The 20,972-nt window shown below is 32.4% G+C and overlaps 1 protein-coding gene across 2 annotated transcripts in view; it reads right to left on the bottom strand.

Moving 5' to 3' along the window:
* The window catches only part of LOC107450490 (complement C2), a 30,061-nt gene extending 9,546 nt beyond the window's left edge, over positions 1–20,515 (bottom strand). For both annotated transcript variants that reach the window (XM_016066295.5, XM_071180745.2), the window contains exons 1-7: positions 20,367–20,515; positions 15,011–15,181; positions 14,582–14,755; positions 13,260–13,334; positions 7,951–8,124; positions 3,004–3,119; positions 692–866 (exon numbers count right to left, since the gene is read on the bottom strand). In XM_016066295.5, coding sequence (XP_015921781.3) covers positions 692–866; positions 3,004–3,119; positions 7,951–8,124; positions 13,260–13,334; positions 14,582–14,755; positions 15,011–15,181; positions 20,367–20,421 — 940 coding nt within the window. In that variant the 5' untranslated portion in view covers positions 20,422–20,515. The remainder of the gene's footprint in view (positions 1–691; positions 867–3,003; positions 3,120–7,950; positions 8,125–13,259; positions 13,335–14,581; positions 14,756–15,010; positions 15,182–20,366) is intronic.
* Between the last annotated feature and the right edge of the window lie 457 nt (positions 20,516–20,972).

The following is a 20,972-nucleotide window of genomic DNA, read 5'->3' as shown; positions in this document are numbered from 1 at the left end:
TATATATATATATATATATATATATATATATATATATATATATATATATATATATATATATATATATATATATATATATATATATATATGTTGTCCGCGTGTGTTCTTTTCAAATAATTTTTCAATTTAAATACCTTTCTATTGTTTTTTAACTCTTTACCCTTTATGGGTTTAGCTGCATAAATGTTTTATTTATTATTATTAAAGTGTTTTTCATAGAACTGAAATGCCAGTTGTTTTATATATTTTAACAAATATTTTATACGATAAAGTTAAAAAAAAAACGCTCATTATATTTTTTCTACTTAACAATTTTTTGTTAAATGTCAGATTAGTTTATCTAATTTTAAGACACGTTTATTTTATTTCACTTCATATCCGTAAGTTTGCTTTTCTTCTTTCATCTTAAACCCATTTACAATTACATTTTTTAAGCATAGACGCATTATAAAGAGGGTTTTTCTTCCTTGGGATAATTATTCTTTATTTTGAAATGTCTTTTTCGCTGCCGGAAAGGAAGGCGTCCTGATAAGAACCTTAACGTTTTTCCATCAATTTTTTATTATTTTTTTAGTTATATTATGTTTTTACCTGTACAAACATACACACACGCAGAGAAAAAGCACAACTCACACACACACACATACACGGTCACTGTACTGATCCATTTTAAGAAGAAGAATTGTGTTACCTCCTGCATCTTTTAACTGTATGGCCACATCTTCTGGAGTTATACCAGGTGTTCCGATGTTCGGTTCTCCGTCCGTCATCAGGAAGATAGCCTTCTTGGCTTTCTCACGAAGGGGCGACAGCAGAGTGAAGACGCTAGTGAGGGCGGCTTCCAGCGCTGTTCCGCCCCCTCCATCCTTACAATATTAAACAATAATTAAAAAGCAAGCAAAAAAGATGCTTATATCGTAATGTGAGAGAGCATTAAAGAGGACGCTGCATCCTTCGTGACGAATTCTCTCTTTCATCTACATAAGTTATTAAGAATTTATAAAGCATAGAAAAAGTATGATCACATCGAAGAATATAAAAAAAGAGAAGAAATCCAGCTCTTCGAATACGTCACTAATGCGGGGAGCTACTCGGTGCTATATGCTACATCAGAAAAACATCTTACAAGGTGAACAACATACTCAAATACAGGAGCATCATATATACAACGATCCAGTGCATGCGCATAAAAAGCAAAGTGGCAATCAGGAGGTATGTCACCTGTGAACCGATTGTTGGGTGCTTCGTAGATGGTTGCGTAATCTGTCTCCCCCCAACCGCCATTTTATACTTTTTTTCCATTAAAAATATGTTAGCAGATTTAATCAACATGGTTGCAGATTAAATCTATTTTCAAGGAAATGACTCAATTAATAGTAGTGCAAAAATACAGAACAAACCAACAATAAATAAAAAGAGAAAACTTTCCTACTCCTCCCCAACTCCAGGAGTGGAGGGAAGAGAAGAGTGAAAACCCGTTTCAAAAAGTTCTGCTGTTGTGCCATTAAATGTTGCTTTTTTCCTTTATACACAGGAAACCACACCAAGCATTGGGAGACTGGTTTACATTATGTCTATCGAAGCTAGCCTTCTTCCCATATGGGTATTCTTTGATCAGATGGTAAATCTATAGCCCAATATAGCATTCCATCTGCTGAAAAACTTTTTTTTTTCAAAATATCAAAATGGCAACGATTTATAGCAAGATGACGATGTAGAAAAATAATCCTGCCATAATTTATACGCATTTTGATATTTAAAGAAAAATTCGGCAATTGAAACTTTATGGTTTACTCTAGGTTTACCAACTGGGCTCACTTTTCTCTAAATGTTAAATTTTAAATGACCATAGGTGGAGAAAAGTTTGTTGTGTGGTTTAGTGTCTTCTTAAGGGGACGATGAATGCAATGAGAGAACTAAGATGATGTTCCTCACATTAAATGGGGATAGTGTTAAGATAATGATGAATGAGATACTGAGAAAATGATCAAAATGGTGATACGTGTAAAAGGGTAAATGATTAAGATGATGATGCGTGTAATAGATGGTAAGAATTAAAAATGTGATGAACAAATGAAAAGAACAGGATTTAGATGATAGTTGTATATGAAGGAAATAATATAGATGATAAAGGGAGGAGGTAATGATGAAGATGATGACTTGCGTCGGAGAAGAATATGATGATGATACTGAAATGGAAGGAAGGTAAATATTATGATGAGTGTTAAAAAGAGGAGCGCATGAAGATGATTATGTTTGTAATGTCGGTAAAATTGAATAGACGTTGAGTGTAAAGGGGAAGAGATACAACAATTATTACAGTTGTAAAAATAAAGATATAATGAAAAAAGACTAACTGAATTTTCCAACAATACTATATCACCTCTATTATTTTTAAATTGAAAATTTTTACATGAGACTAAAACTACGGTTTTGATCAGATTTTGCAGGATGTAAGAAAAAAAATTTCTCCACGTTTTCCCTGATTTCTTCCCGGTGGTTTGTCTATGGATTGAATTCTAGATATTGTAATCTTCAATTGAAATAAAATACATGAATCAATGCCATATCGATTATAGGATAACAGTGAAACCAAGTAGTGATAAAAAAAAATTCTTAAGTAAAAAGAACTTAATCATATTATTTAAAAAAGATATGCTTGAAGTTAAATACAGAAAACTAATTTCAATTTTGTATAATACTATTCTGATATTTACCACTTATAACTGGAGCATGAATTATTTCATTACCGTTTGTCACCACAAAAATTTAGGTTTTCTTTTTAATTACTCTTTTTAAATTTAAATTAATTTTAACAATTTCAAAATTTTCATCTCTTTAGATTAAACGAATTAATTGGGAATTACAAAGGGGCACATTAAGCAAGAACTGGGTATAAGAAGTTGGTGAAACAATAATCTCAGTGCGATGAAAACATCTAATACCAAATATCTAAGCAACAAATTAAATTTTATTTCTGTACTATATTTTAAAAGTACAGACCTGCACAGTATCCAAGGCTTCATAAGCTGCAATGGGTCCGGTGATGCTTGAATTATCCAAGTTGAAGAGCAAGTCTACTTTTGAGCCAAAAGTCAATATTGCCACTCTCGTTCCACCTGCAGTGTTGGATATATGTATGTATACTTTTATATGGGTATACTTTTTTTTTACAAATAAAGCGATGTCATTCTATGAGCATGTAATTACTGAGTTTGCATAAAGTGCACGTTTTTTTGACTGTAGTGGTCACTTCACTAGGTCAAAACACTTTATGATTGTTCTGTACTCTGTATTGTATTGTATTCTGTATTGTTCTGCTGTATCATGATTGTTCTGTATTTAATTTTTAAAAAATATTTAAATTCTCACGTTTCATCATATAACTATCCGTTCCACAGTGGACTGATCGTTAAAACACGAATCCCAGCAGATCACCGAAGTCGAGCCTCAGTGTGTGGGTGGGTGATCACTTTGATCATCAAATTAAGGAATCAAGGGTGTGCAGTATCGGTCCTCGTTAAACTGTTCTACCTTAAAGTGCTCGACTTCACATACAGGTCATAGAGCTACCAAAGCAGGGCAGCCATCCCTCCTTGCAGAGGATCAAAATTGTGATTGCATGTCTTCGGATCATCTTCAGGAATGTTTCTCAGACTACCGCCAATAGGCCATTGTGCAACTATAGTGAAATCTAAATAAACTGCAACAACATCATATCCACAATCAATCAGTATGCTATGAGCCATCATAAAAAGAGTGGTTATGGACCACAAACCAGCAAACATTTGTTCTATATAGCCATCTAAACAGTTCTAAACATTTGTTCTATAAACCAGCAAACATTTGTTCTGGGAATATTTAGTCTAGTTACAGGTGAAAATAAAATTATATCTCCGTTTTTTCCCCGTTTGTCAAGGATGAAGAAGTTTTTGCCATTACCATTCACGACTAAATTATAAGGCCCACAATTTCCAGATTGCGGGTATCCTCCATATTTTAAGGGTGAAAAATCCAAATGTGTTGAAAAAATAATTGTTTATTCAGAGAAAGTACTTAATTAACTTAAGTAATAGTTAGCAATTAATTTACATGTTTGAAGTCTCCTCAAATCATTGAGATCGACACTTCGTTCGTAAAAATCAGATTATTAGAATGAAATTTATTCTGCAGAATATATTTGTTACTTTGAGCACTATACTCTTAAGGAAGGTGGATTTTAGAGGGAATGTCACTATTATGCAGCAACAAAATGAAGTACAAAGTGCACACAATTACTAAATGACTTAATTATCATGAATACAGCAGTTGTATGCACTGTACAAGGAATGTATTTATAAACAGTGATCGCAAATCATTTGCCATATAACAATTTATTTGCAGATCTGAAAAAAACTTCTTGATCTTCAGTATGTCGATATTTTTTCTGATGGCGAGGCACAAAATTTTAAACAATGTTAGAAAAACTTGAATAAAAAGTATACACAAGCTGAATCTATCCTAGATCCAAAGGAAAAAACTTAAATTTTCGATTTTTTTTCCCTATAAAAAAGTTTATTACGACATTGTAAACTTTTTACACAACTATTAAAATATAAGCATTATTTATTTCGTATTTAATCACAAATATGATCTAAAAACGAATTTCTCGCCTAAAATTTTTATGTTATCAATTCTTTTATTAAAAAAAGTTATACAAAATGTATTTGTTTTATTCAAATATTTATTAATAAAATGCATTTTTGCTCATCAAATACTTTCATAAATCATTAAGACCTTTAAGACCATTAAGAATGTTTGTTCGTTCATTTCCCTTAGCAATCTTTTTCCTTAGTAATCTTTTATTTATTTATGTTTTCCATTTCAAAAAAGTCAAGCTACAATTTAAAATCAGAGAGTGTAACACCCGTTACAAGTTAATTAGCGTTTTTCATAATGAATACAAAACTAGAGCAAAATCGGTAGAATGGTTCCTGAAAAATCAAATTTCGAGCGCCTGTTTTTTTATATTTTTACATTTGCGTTTCTCAGAAACTATTAAACCTATTTATCTCAAATCTTGTATTTCTCCTCGTAGAATTGCATTCTTTAAATTGATGTAAAAAAAGTTGTATACCTTACAATTCAAACTTTTTTCGACCATTATTAGTAAAATAATTAAAATAATTAAAATAACAAACATTTATTAAAAGTTTTTTTTTTGCATGGAATTATCTTCGGAAAAACAAATTTTATAACTGTACAAAAACGTTTCCATTTGTTAAAGTTTTCGAGATGTAGAGAAATACCCAAAAGGAAAATTAAAATTAAGAGGCCCAAACTTTATAGCTCTCTCCTGACCAAACTGTTGTTACCATATTTCCCAGATTGCGGCTACCCCCTACATTTTAGGAGTTAGAAATCCGAATTCGTCGAAAAAATGGTATGTTTATTCAGAGAAAGTACGTTTTTGTGTCTGATTTCGTAACTCAAAATATAGTCAGCACTTATTAATTAGCATATTTAAGGTCTTCCCTCTTGAAATTATTAAGATTGAGTCCTAGAACGTGAAGATCCGATCAATAGCTCAAAAGTCTTTCTGATTAGTCCCTTTTTTGGGGGCACAGTAGGGGAGAGTGGGGTCAATTGTAACAGGGTACGATTGTAACAGAGCAAAAATTTCGAGTGTCGGGTTTTAGATTTGGTTCTTAGGTGGCGCACAAGGTGTATTTAATAAATCTACATGTACACCCCTGCTGGCAACCATTTCTAGGTACTTTTGAAAGAGTTACATCACAAAAGATATTTTTAAGCTACGCGAGTAATTTTTTTGGTCTTAGAATATTATATTGCAACAAAGTAATTTTGTTTAAATAAATAAAAATTATTAACCGAATATGTAAGTGGACACCTTAATTAACATTTCAGAAAAAAAAGATTAGTTTAGTTAATTAACTAGCATTGTTTTTAACAAATGAAGCTGAAATGGCGTCTTGGGGACAATTGTAACAATAAGTAAAGGGACGATTGTAACAGCCGAAAATAAATAATCTTATGCTTACAAACAATTACTTAACTCTTTAAGAACCACCAATAGTTTCCTATATCATTTATATTATGTTGCATGTGCATTATTTTATTTGTCACCTTTCACAGCATAAATTAAAATTTTTAACCCCTTAAAGTTAAAAGTTGAACCCTTTAGGTCTCTGCTCATTATTATTTTTACTCCTAAAATATCACTACTATTTTGATCAATAAAAAAATATATCACAACTATGATAATATGTATAATTAACTATGTTTTAGTTGAATTTATGAACTGTTACAATTGACCCCGTAATTGGGGACAATTGTAACAAGTGCACGACTGTCGAAAATTGTTAATTACTAATATAATAACATTTAAAATAAGGTTTTTTTTTTTCTAGTAGAGAATAGTCTACTTTACTCGTCTGTCAATTAGTACTGATAATATATTGGATTTTTTGTTAGTTAAAAATAGTTAAGTAAAAAATGTTACAATTGACCCCACTCTCCCCTACAGTTTGAAACGTTGTGCTGCGTTTAAAAGTCCGAATGACATACTGTTTTTCGAAGCTCTGTCACTAAGAAAAAGAGAAAAGCCATAGTTTGATTACTTTACACTTGAAGCAATGCGATGATTTTAAACTATATGTATAATCTTATGGAGAAGAATTTTCTAGGATTTATAACAGACAAATGACTTAAATATTTTAAAAGTTATTAAACCTTTTAAAAAATCGCCAATTTGGTGACATTTTTCCACCTAGATGAAAATTGCCAAAATCACTGCCTTATTCTTAGTTTTTGCAAAGTTTTATGAATCCAAGTAAAGCAAATAAGTTTTTAAATAATAAAAAATTCGAATACAACATTTTTTATTTTCACGAAACTGTGACTTTTTTCTCTATTGACGTTTTGCTCCCTTTTCAAAATAAACGTAGACAGTGCTGGTTTTAGATAAGCACCTAACAGTCATGAGTAACTGTTACAAACTCACAGCAATTATAAAAACAGCATTTTATTTGCTAAAAAGCATCATTTGATAATACTTCGGTGCCTACAAGAAACAGTCGTAAAAATTTGAATAATCCGAATATAAATGCTTTCGGAATGTCTTTTGGAGTCACTTATAATGATCAGCACATGCAATATCTGTTTTACAAAATATCTTTTTGTAGCGCAAATTCTGTCAAAAAAAAACATCATATGGTAGTATTAGGAGATCAGGAACAGTGATGCTGTTTAATCGACGGGAATCACCAGATGGCTTCTAATCACCATCCTTTTTTGCAACCATATGTAGAGGCCCAATTAGATTTAGACGGCCTACAAATCCCATTTTCTTACATAATTTAGAATTCTTCTTTCGCTATTTTAAACTGCTTAAGATTTACTCATCCTGGCATAGAATGCACAGGTGGCCCTTTTGTTTCTATGCAATGCACGGTATTATGTTTTAAACTTTTTTAGAATATTTGAGTACAAGTCTATTCGGAAAATTCATAAATTTTTTAACTATGACATTATAATATCTCGATTTTTCGATTCCAACAATAGACTTATCTAGGCTTAAATGTTAAGCGCTAACCCGTTATAGGAGAAATTCATGAATATTGCTTCCATGATGGCTTAAGCTGTATTACAACTAAAATAATTATGATAGAATAATGTTCTCAAAATTACGTGATTTCCTCACTTTCCACATTTCCGCCCTCATAGTTACCATGGTTCCAACATATGTTTCTATTTCCCCACAGCAGTACATGAGAGTTGGAAATGAGAAGATGGAATATACCGGTGTCAGAAAAAAAGCAAAGTTTGCTGGCACCATGATAACAGAGAGGGCGAGAGGGGAAAAGTCCGGAGAGTGGAAAAATCGCAGAAACATGAAAGATACAAACATACAAAGATTATAGGGTGCTTGTATACGGAGAAAAATCTTACTTATGCTTGTGTTCCCATTTCGAACTCCGAACTCCTGTATGAGAAACTTGACGAAATTGATTGCTGTCTCAAAATCTTCTGGGTCAATACTGCTAGAACGGTCGATCAGAATCACTAATTCGAGCCCATGATGCAGAGAATTTGAATCTAGAAGACGACCCTGTGGAATCGATTCTGTAAAAAATAAATAAGTACATTTTCGAATCTTTAACAATGATTATTATGTTATTCTCTAAATAATAAAGAATATTTTATTGTGTTATTACCGGAACGATGATTGCTTCTCAATTTTTAGTTCTTCACTGTAAGAAATTCCGAATAAAATTACAGTAAAAATTACTAGCGCCTGACCAGCATCTGTAAAATCCATTTAACCATAAAATTCATTTTTACTACTAAATTTTATATCGTAGTTTTTACAGTAATATTCAATTAATTTCAGTGATTCTGTAATTTAAGAGTAAAATTTACTGTAAAGATTATGTTAAATAAGATTTTTGTTCCATGAAATTTTACGGAAAAAGTATCGGCGCACAATGCAACAGTTCTTTTTACCATAAGTTTATCGGGAATTCTTTTACAGTGAACATAAAACAGTTTTTTTCTACAAATATTCAAATTATTCCCTTATTAAAGTACTAATAAGAATTGTTTTGCTCACGCTTGCAAACATTTCCCTTAGAATTCTATTAATATCTATTATTAGTGAATATAAATAATTTTGCTCAGTAGTTTTTTAAAATAATATTTAATTAAGATATTTATTAGAATTATTGTTATAATAAATTTGAGGATTTCGCAACCGTGATTCGCTTACCAAACAGGGTGATTCAAAGAATGGGTAAGTGGGGGTTGCCCAGGGTGCATTGAAAAGCAGTTTTTTAGAATATATGAATATAGAGGGGAGATAATGTCTTTAATTTCAATGAAAGAGTAAAATTCTTGTAACCGTAGTCTTAAACAGTCAATAGCACTAGAAATGGAGACATTGGTGAAAAGAGATACAACATCAAGAGAGAATACTGTTTTGTTGGAGAGGGAAAGATGTGAGATGTAGGGAGGAGCCATGCATGCCATGTCAACCTTCAACTATGAAGAAGTAGAATTGAGTTAACATGTCTTATATATTAGTGAATGGGAATTACATTTTTGTAGTGGTAGACACACTACAATACTCCCCCGCTAGAATTATAGCTGTAGTAGAATTCGATGAACGGGTTACCAGTAGTTAAGTCTTTGTTGTTTTTTGTGAGAAGCCGGGAAAGCTGTATAAAGATTACCGTACATTTGAGCTCTGATCGTGAGAACTGTATTAAGTTGACGGTCGTGCTTGCACCTGTGTTGCTATTGGAGTCGAGTGTATACTGACCGACATTGTATGTAATCGAGACTAAGTGGTAACAGCGCGAGGAGGTGGATAATGTCGCAATCACAAGTAGCAAGTCAACTGTTCGATGTAGATCATCCATCTAACTAGGCATGTTCAAATCGAAGTGGGAGTTTCTGTCAAGGTAGGAGTGTTCACATCACGTTAACAACACTATCAACCTTCATCTATGAAAAGGTACCTCCAACATAGAATCGAGTTAACACGTCTTATGTACTAGTGCAGGGATGGGCAAACTTTTTTGGTCGAGGGCCAAAAATCGATTAAAAAAAAGTGCTGGGCCAAGTAAAGACAATATATAAAAATATAAAAAACGATATAAAAAAATACGATATACAAGTTCTAGTTTAGATATTTAATGAGATGAAGGAAAGATTTCATTTTCTTATATTGAGGTTCGAAGTGAGATGTGCTTATTTTAAGGAACGAGGCTATATTCTTGTCTATTAGTCTACTTCTAAAATGATTTTTTTCTAAGATTCATAGTTGAAAATGCTTGTTCACATATATAAGAGGAAGCAAACATAGCACTGATTTTCTGGGCTTGAGATTAAATTTTGGAAACTAACTTTTTGGTAATGATTTGTAAAATTCAAACTTTAGCACATTTAGAAACAACTGCTTCAGATGATTGTTAGATTGCAACTCAATTAATTCAAGCTTCTTAATTCGACCTCAATGTTTCTCAATAACGTTGAAAAGCATGGTAAAAATATCTAATTCTGTATGAATGGCACTGAAATCTGCATTCAAATTCAAAATTGAGTTTCTTTAAGCCATCTTCCTAATTCTTAAGCTTTTCCTTATTTACTGAGAGTTTTGATATATAGAGAAATACGACAAGTCGTTCTTAGCTAGCTGGCAAGCAAACAGATGAAGCTGCAGTTTAAAAGCTTTGATATGGGCCAAGATATCGATAAATTGATTTTTCCCTTTCATCTTAACAATCAAGTTGTTCATATGACACAAAGAAGATCTGTCCAAGTCCATTCGTCATTAAGCGCAAGGCATTCTAAATCAACTTTGCGTTTTTAGTAGCTTTTTTGGGGTAAAAAAAGTTTTCAAATAAGTCAAAAAAGCACTAACCATTTTATAAATTTAATAATTTCACCATTATTTACAATGACGTGTGTGCAATTTTTCCATACTCCAAAAAAAGTTAGAACTCGCGCCAGCAGAAAAATCCACTCGTTGGAGCTTAAAATGCGCAGTCTGCCACATGTGAAGTGCAATTCACCTAAAGTAGATTCCATAAATCTGCTCGTCGGGAAAGGCAGACCCTCGTTGGAGCCAATCTACGGCTATTCTATAAAGAACTTCTGCTTTCAACATTTTACCAATTTAAGCTGTCTGTGCTAACTATTTCCATCAATTTATGCTCTGTAGAACAAAAATAGAGAAAGTAGGAAGGTCATCAAAACTTAGTTTAAAAAAAAAAAAAAAAAAAAAAAAAAAAACTAAGTAGACAAGAAAATGGATGTATATTGTTTATAGTCGTCACGGATCGGCGAGTTAAAATTCTATCCGCGGGCCGGATGAAACCTTCCGGCGGACCACAGTTGGCCCGCGGGCCGTAGTTTGCCCATCCCTGTACTAGTGAATTGGAATTGTATTTTTGCAGTGGTGGACACACTACGTGAGAGTGGTGAAATAAAATCATGGGAATTTTTAACAGCATGGATATTCTTCAAAGTTAAAGGTGTGATGATAATACGCATAAAATAGCGAGAAAGTTTATATGAATGTTCGAGACGATAGGTCTAAAAGCAAGTTGAGGTTTGTGAACTTTCTAAAGTTCACAAATCTCAACTTGCTTTTGAAATCATTTTCAGGCTTGTTAAAAAAATAAAATTTTAGTCTCTTAAAGATCCTATTAGCTTTGGTAATCACTAGGGCATTTATCACATTCCTTGTCAGTGCAACCTTAGCTACATCGGTACTAAATTTTAAACACACTTTAAAATGTAGACTTAAGAAACACGATAGATATGTCCGTTAGCAAAAATTCGAAAAATCTTCAATTGCTTTGCATTGTTGGAATCTCGAACATAAATTCAATTTCGACAATGCTAAACTTATTTCCACTTAAGCTACATCTGCTCATCTTGATACCCTGGAATCTTATTTTATTCATTTGAATGCTTATTCCCTCGTTAATGACATTAGTTCTTACCCAACTTCCCATAACTCTCGGAAATACATTTCACCCTAATCTGTCTGTCGGTCACTGTGTTTTTTCTCGATCTGTTTTTCATATTTTTCTCTCTCGACTTCTGTAGTTTTTCTAGTTTATGTTTCTTGCTTTACTTTTCCGTTTTTCATTGGCAACTTTACGTTTTTTTATATATACCGTCCCTGGCCAAATTATTAGACGCACTATAAGATTCCACGTAATATCTTAATTATCAGGTGATACTATACATCTTTATTGTTTTTTAGCGACTGAAACCAGTTTGCACTTGGTTACGTTCGTATATTAATTGGTTAAGTAAGACGATATATAATATAAATTCGACTGTTGGATAAATTAGACTATATATTACATAAATATAGAATATTTATTATATCAGGTATTATGTTAGTATATTATAATAATTAGACCAAATTATTAGACGCACTGTAGTGTTACATGGTTTGCACTAGTTTATAGTCAATACTTTTATATTTAAACATACATGTCATGGGTTTTTATTCAAGAGATTTTTTATATACTTCCTATTTGTACTTATTTGGAACATAGACTGTATATGTCACGGCGAAAGACCGAAATCGGTGGTTTTCGACTTTCACCGGTGAATGTCGACAAACACCAAATACGTCGGTGAAAGATCGAATATTTCATTACATTCTTGTACATTCGGCCCCTCACCGGTGTATGTCGACAATCACAGATATGCTTTGGTGAATGTCCGAAATATTTATTACATTCGATTTGATATGAATTTATTCGTGGATATAATTACATTTATTCGATATTTTAACCCTACACTGATGTTTTTTTAAGGTTAAGTGCCACTGCCCGGTATACCCTACACTGATGTTTTTTTAAGGTTAAGTGCCACTGCCCGGTATACATTTTGCCCGGTATACCCTACACTGATGTTTTTTTAAGGTCAAGTGCCATTGCCCCGTATATATTTGCCCGATACTCCAAGCACTGATGTTTCTTCTAATCTATCGTCAGTAAGTATTAAAATATAGAATAAATATAAATCTATCAAATAAATATAATAATATCAACGAATAAATTAATATAAAATTGGATATAACAAATATTTCGGACATTCACCAAAGCGACTAGGTGATTGCTGACATTCACCGGCGAGAGTCAGAAATAAGGGTATTTAGCAAATATTTCGGACATACACCAAGCGACTACGTGAATGTTGACATTCACCGGTGAATGTCGACATTCTCCAGATTTCGATGCTTCATCGTAACATATATATATATAGATCATTTTTGGTTCGTTGAAATCACGCCTGTCAAGTCTTTAAAATTGGCACCCCTTTTTGATGCGGTTGAAACATATCGACCGTCATTTCATTTTTTTATATTTTTGATAAGCGTATAAAGTTTTCAATCAGGTAATATCTTACTACTTCATTTTCTTGGTATTATTTATTTAACTTGCAAAATAATTAATTACCTTTATATTTAAATTTTCTTGTTTAAATGACTGTTTTGAAAGGAATGGTTTTCGTTGCTTAAATAGTTTTAAAATCCCGGGGAATTGCGAGAAAAAATATTGTGTGGTCTTCAAACAATTAAGACTTTTATAAAATGTGATTATTTTTACTTAACAGAATTTATTAATTTATTCAGAATAGCACTTTCACGTTTCATTCGGTTTTAGAAATAATCCTGTTGGCTATGAGGCTTTTTAGCCACGTAGCCAACAGACAAAAGAGAAACCATTTACCATTGGAGGTAGAGAGATTGGAGACAAAATGTTCCTTCAATCTGTCAGCAACTTTCTGTATGGGCTCCGATTCCTCTGTTTTAAAAGTATGAAGAAAAAAAACTCGTTAACAAATAATTAGATATTAGAACTTTCACATAATATCACGTGCATACGTTCTACCCATTCTCTTAATGGCGATGAGCAAAATTAACTTACAGGAAGATGCTCGAAGTAGTTAACGCTGTTACCAAGGCTCTGTCGCCAAGGAAAATTAAAAATCCATAGTTTAAGTGCCTTACACTTGAAGCAATGCGATGATTTTAAACTATATGTATAATCTTGCTGTAAAGAATTATCTGGTCTTTAGAACAGACAAATGACTTAAATATTTTAAAAGTTATTAAACTCTTTTTAAAATCGCTAATTTGGCGACATTTTACCACCTAGATGAAAATGATCAAAATCACTGCCTTATTCTCAGATTTTGCAAATTTTTATGAGCCCAAATAATGCAGCATTGGTGTACTTTTTTAAATATTAAGAAATTAGACCACGAACGCTTTTCATTTTTCACAAAACTGTGGCTTTTCTCCATATTGACGTTTTGCGCCATATTCAAAATAAGCGTAGTCAACGCTGGCTTTAGATAGTTTAAACTTGATCAAACTGTTACGAGTAACAATTGCAAACTCACAGCAGTTATAAAAATAGCACATTATTCGCAAAAGCGCAACACTTCATATTTCGATAGAGCCTTCAAAAAACACCCTTAAATCCTTCTAATATACCTCCATAGACGTAAAAGAAGCACAATTTAATGAAGATTATTATAAACTAACAAATAATAAGGTGCAACTATTTTAGGACTTACGTCTAAGGTCTGCATTCTACTCGGTTCTTCGTAAATTGCATCGCAAATCTTTTTATAAATTAGCGTACTTATTCAACAATACGAGAATATTATAAGTAACAAATATGAAATACAAATTTCGTATGCGTATACCACATTTGAACAAATCACTCAGTATTTGTTTTTTTTCACCCAATTGTTAAATAGTAGGCTGTAGTGTTAAAAAAATTCGAAAGGCTAGTGCAAATTTGAAAAGTAAAATTCAAAACCAAAACGCTTAATTAATGACGAGACAGTTAATTAATTAAAAGAATTAACAATGAAAACAAGAACCAGCGAACGCAATGTAAAAAGAAATGGTTATGAAAAATATTCCATATATTCCCTCGTTATTTCGTAAAAGTTGGCCAACTAAACACCGGTAGCTATTATTTCAATATTATTGATAATTGTTGCCTTACCTGGGTACTGTAAAATTAGTTATACCCACCCATGCATGCTGGCGTAAGTCCACTCCAGTGTCCACCCGGCCGGCATTCCCTTGACCCTTCACCGAGCAGCAAGAATCCTGGCTGACACATATACTGCACAGTAGAACCCACGCTTCTGTCGGATCCATGGATTTCCCCGTTTGATATGGCTGTTGGTTCCTCGCACACTCCCTCTGTAAAATATTAAACAATTTAGTACTTCATCTCAGCCGGGTCTCAAAAGTTATGCTGCTCGTCAGGCACTTAAAAATTCCACTTGGTTCAATATTGACTTTTCCTAACGGGCATTTTTGACCATGCATGCCTGGCAGAGGAAATCGATCTTCAATCACATGCACGAAATCCAAAAATAATGAACACAATTGTGTTTATTAAAAATGACACTCATTTTTATGTGAAAAAAACAGAATCATAATGATTTTAAATACCCGATTTTATGCATTTGGGTGTCTTTGTGGATGACCATTTTCCTTTCCAGCATCTGACGAGAGGTGGGGATGCCAGGAAGAATCCGGAATCACACTGGAATAGGAACTTCTGATCTCCTAAAACAGACACATGACCATTTTCCAGGACAGCGTGTGGGAAGGGAGAACAATCTAAGTAAAAAGCAAACATGCATGTGTGAAATCGTTTATTTCATTTTTGTCTTTCTCAAGTAATAATAATAATAATAGGATGATAATAATATAATAATAATGATATAATAATAATATAATAATAATGATACAATAATAATATAATAATAATAATAAAAATAATACAATAAAGGGTACTATTCCATTACGGAAAACAGTAAGAATCTATTTCAATTGAGAACTTATGTTGGGTTCTACTATTAATCCCCTATTACCACAATTAATGAATCATTAATAAGCCTCAGTAATAGTTTGACGAATTTTGCGGTCCAAAGAGACGGCACCTGAATGAATGCATGTTTAAAAAAATAATAATTCAAACTATTTTTTAAAATTATCACGTATCTAAATCTTGAATAGAAAAACAATACCGTTTTTCAATTCAAGCAATAGGTAATATATAAATATTAGAATATAGAATAGAAGAAGGTATTTTATAGAACTAGTGGGCTGCGCCCCCTGCTCGCTAACGCTTCGCCAATCCCCGAAAATTGCTACTCAATCTTATATGGTTTGCTCTGCCTTGCTTGCTTACATTGCAAATGCACAAAATTTTAAGAATTCAAAACAATCATTCAAATCCATATAACAACTTTTTTAAAAAAAATTACATATTTTTTGTAAATACTAAGTCATTAAAATAAATTTGAATTCAAATATATGACATGTAATTCGTTAAATCTATTAGAAATGTGCTATAGTATAAAATCTTAAGATAAAATTTCTAAAACTGATATCTCTTTAAAAAGGTTAAAATTTTGGCTATAATTAAGTCTATTAAAAATTGAAATAAGTGAATTGCAATGGAAAAACCTGCATAAACAAATAAATTCTAGTAAAACAAGTAAATTCGTGATATAAATCAAAAATCGTCAAATAAATTCGTAATATATAAATTCGTGAAAAAAGCGCCTTCGATAAAATACTAAAATAGAGATCTATCGACAAAGACTACTCACTTCTGCCTAGCTTATGCTCTCTCTGTTTATTTCAGTTTCTGTTTTTAAAAGCGCTATATGTTGAGCCATCTCAGCTAGATTTGGCGTGTCACATTTTTAGCGGCAATCATTGGTCGATTTTCTAGCGTTGCCATTCGGGGAGTTGTAATGAGGCTTTTTTTGTCGCCGTGTAAGAGAAATATATATAGAGATAGGTAAATTTGATGAAAAAAAGGACTCTCTATCTCTCGCCAAGCTCATACCTTCTGTATAACTGGTGCGAAATGAACGCTGTATAAATTTCTGACTCCAAACTTTCTAAGCTACGTATCTCGTTGTAATGTGCAACAACAACAAAATTTCTTCTTGCTGTAATCAATAACTTCAAGCAGAGTGGAGAGATACATTTTTCAGAGTAAAACTTGGGAAGTTGGGTTGTTACATTTGACAGCAGGATCCTCTCTGAATGATCTCCAAAAGATTTTTTCTTTATTCGACTTCATAATACTTATGTAATTATTACACTCTACTTATTTACTGTCAACTTCAGAAATATTTTATGTAAACAGTCTTAAACTAATTTTTTTAAGTACAATAATTTTCATTTCAAAAAAAAGTTTAAATATTGCCTAATAATGATGCTAAGAGTTGGAATACATTTAATTAAATTACGGTTATCGATAATATAATATATACCGTAAAAATATATACCAACACAATTATTTATTGCCCTTCCCAGTGTATTAGCAATTCTTTTTCACTTCAAACTAAAAATTAATTATATCAATATCATTTGACACTTGAGATTAAGGCCTGATAGTCAATTAACCTACCGTAAACAACATCAATAGGGAAATTCTTTCTCTGGTACTTATCCCTTACTTATGCCTTATCAGATTAACATTAGATGGAAGTGTGGGGCAAATTTAGCCTCTCTCGTTTGTTTTTGTTTTTCTGGAATTCTGCCTTTTCATCATTTGATCCAATTTAAGTACTTATTTAATCATTCGTGTGTTAATGTACCTTGATGGACAGAGGGGCCAGATTGGCCCCTTAAGTATTTTGGTAGGTATTCCATAACCTCAGGTAGGTTTGAATATAAATTACACTATGGTAAGTTTAAGGTACCTCAGTTTCATTAAAAAAAAAAAGAAAACTTCAACTAATCTCTAATTATTATTTATAGAGAGAAGAATACTCTCGTTAATAACATCTAATAAAATACCATAGATTTCGATTATCAAGTCTATAACATGCTGTTATTAAATTAATTATGATTATGTTTTATGTGTCTAATTGATCTACACACAAACACTCGGGGAAGGAACACACTTCAGTCTTTCTCAGGTGTGCAATGTTCAGTCTTCTAGTGTTAAGCTAAACATGCTTTTAGAAATTCACCCCTTCAAAATATAGATTATTATATTTAGTATCATTTTGCATTATGTTATAACTCGAGGTCAACTCCTGTTAGTCAAAACTTTCCATAATTAACAATTTTTTCTGGACCAGGGAGCAAAATTAAAAAAAGATGGGCCACCCTGAATAACTTTTGATCTAATGATCGGGTCTTCACGTTCTAGAACTTGATCTTAATGGTTCGAGGGGGTGGACTCAAATATGCTAGTTAATTAGTGAAGACGATGTTTTTTAACTTACAAATCAGACAAAACGACTTTTCTGAATAAGCATACTTTTTTTTTTGACGGATTCGGATTTCTGACCCTAATATAGGGAATTTTGAATTTAATTAATCATTACTGGAGTCAATAATAGTTTGAGGATTTTTTGCGGTCTTCGATCCTAGTTATCATAAGTACAGTTATTAATTCGTTGGCCAAAAATGATTATAAAAATAAAAGTACCTTTATAAATTATTTTCGAGAACTTCACTTAACTAATTTTGGTAATAGGTGCAAATTGAAATAAAATAATTTGCATCGAAATGCTTAGTTAAAGGAGAAAAGGTACTTAAATATGTAAATAAACCACAAAAAGTTACCATATTGTTATTGACGTCAATCATGCTTAATTGATTTTGGTAACAAGTACAAGGTGAAATGAAAAAATAAACATGAAAAATTGTACTGAAAAGCGAAATTAATAAAAAAGAGGAACTTCTTCATCTAGAAAAATCATAAGAAATCGCCTAATTATTACTAACGCCAATGCTGCTTAATTAATTTTAGTAATGGGTACTACTGGTATTACGTTAATCGGTGTTTTTTTTAATAAGTACTATATATACTAATATTGACTCCAAGAAACCTCTGGGGAAATAAATTTTTGCGGCCCACTGAAAGGAATATGTACAGTGGGTCTAAAAGTAAACGGACCACTCTGAATAACTTTTGATCTAATGCTCGGATCTTCACATTCTGGAACTCAATTTTAATAATTCGAGTGGGTGACCTCGAATGTGCTAATTAATCAGTGCAGACGATATTTTAAGTCACGAAATCAGACTCAAAATCATATTTTCTAGGAATACACATTCCTTTTTTTTCACAGATTTGGATTTCTCTCCCCCAAAATATAGGGGGTAGCTGCCAGCTGGGAAATATGGTCCGAATAGTTTGGTCCGCAAGGCGGTCAAAGCTTGGACTTCTGAATGTTATTTTAGTTTCTACGTATTTCATCATATCTCGAGAACTTTTTAAGCAAGTTGAAAAATTTTTATCTGCTTTGGAAAAAAAAAATTCTGCTTTACAATGACGTGCGTGAACGCTTTATTCCGTTATTTTTGGACGTAGTTATTAATATGAGCAATAATAAATTACATCATCTGTTTTTCTTTATTATTTATTAGTTATCATCCGCAATAGGAATAAAATGTATTTTTCGAGAGATTTTTGCCATTTATGATCAATTAATTTATAAAATAACTTTAAAATTCTTTATTTCTTATTTCAACGGTTTTTCATTAGTTGTTTCACAGAATAACTAGATAAAGTATAAAATATTTCATCTATAATATATACTTTAACTAACCTGTCTAGTTATTTCATGAAATATCTAGTTATTCTATGAAATAATTAAATAGTGCACGTTAAAGTTATACACGTTAAGGGTGACACATATATGCTACTGTAAATGACCGAAATTGGCTGTTTTTGACTTCCACTGGTGAATGTTGATAATCACATAGTCACTTTGATAAATGTCCGAAATATATACTAGGTCAAGTCAAGTGCCACTGACCGGTATACATTTGATCCGTATGCCCTATATCAATGTTTTTTAAGGTCCAGTGCCCCTGCCCAGTATGCATTCAACAGGTACTCCGAACACTGATGTTTCTCCTCATCTACCCTCAGCAGATTTTTTATTTTATAACCGTCGTTGAACAGCTGACCCAATTTTTGGGTTTACAACTACTAATGTTCAACTCCGTAGCCTTGCAATTTTGAACCCAATCCAGAAGACAAGGAAACTCTTGGATCAAGAATTGGGAGAAATTTGCCTTCGTGGAGGACTTTTTGATGGAACTAACCCGCATTTGCGTTACATGGAGAGGAAGACCACGAGAACCTCCCACGGTTAGCCAGGCGGCAATGGGACTCTAACCCATGATCCGTCTACCACTGAGGATATTTCACGTCAGCACTGTGGTCGGTGCAAGCCGGATGCGGAATTCGTATCGACCCACCATCGTCGGGATCGAACCCCGGTTCACCTCACTGAAAGGCGAAAGCTCTATCCCCTGAGCCATCGCGACTCCCTCAGCAGATATTAAAATATGTAATAAATATAATAATATCAACGAATAAATTAATATTAAATCGGATATAACAAATATTTAGGACATTCAAAAAAGAGGCAATGTGATTGTTGACATTCACCGGTAAAAGTCGACATTCTTTTGATTTCGATCATTCACGCCAACATATACACCAAAAACAAATTAATAACTAGACTAGATATAGCGCAAAGACTGAGATAAAGCACAAAGACTGCAAATTTAATCGTTGGACATAAAACCTCATTTAAGATTATTAATAATAAAACGATAAAAAAATTTCATTCTTTTAATTAAATATTTTAAAATAGTCTTATTTGGGTTATACAGTTCACAATCATCTAAATGAACTTTATTCATGAAGTGGGGGCTCCGCCAAAAGGAGGTTGATTACTTAGAGTTCCGTAACCGGAAAAAAAAATGGGGAACCGCTAAACTAGAGTAGTATAATAAATAAACTCAGTCTTACTCTTAGTCACAGCATGCTGAAAGCACATGAGCAGCAACAGCAGCGGGATTAACATTATTTTGACTGCGTCAGAGTAGAAATGGTAAGTGGAGTGAAAATAGGAAGGAAATCACGTTTCCTCTTATGCTTCCGATTTCTAAACTAATTGAAATGCCAAAAGAAGTGGTAATGAATCTTTTTTTTTTTATGAACCTTCCTTTTCCTGAAACTGTAACAAGTATTTTAGGAATCCTTCTTATCAAAAACAAAATTTTAAAAAAAAGTATAAGGGGTTACAAATTAACGTTAAAGCGAAAGCGAAACAAAAGAGCTACTAAAATCTGTCGAATCAATACGGCCATAGGAAACATAAAAGGAAAGACAATCATTGCCATTTTTTTAGCATTTAATAATTATTTTATTGTTCATTAATTTCATTAGAAACACCTGTAGATTTCATAAGGTATTGAAAGTGGTTTTTATTTCTTATCTCCCTCTCATATCGAGTGCTATTATACTCCGTCGCAAGTTTTTTTTTTTTTTTTAAATTGCGGAACAGGATTTAAGTAATCGGCCGCTACTACTTATAGCTCCGTTTTATTTGTTTATCGAATTATACGAATATGC

The sequence above is a fragment of the Parasteatoda tepidariorum genome, chromosome 8 (assembly GCF_982258835.1).
Source record: "Parasteatoda tepidariorum strain Cologne lab strain chromosome 8, Ptep-v5.0, whole genome shotgun sequence".
Taxonomy (NCBI): Eukaryota; Metazoa; Arthropoda; class Arachnida; order Araneae; family Theridiidae; genus Parasteatoda; species Parasteatoda tepidariorum.
Note: the sequence above shows the minus strand (reverse complement) of the source record. Positions and strands in the feature narration are given on the sequence as shown.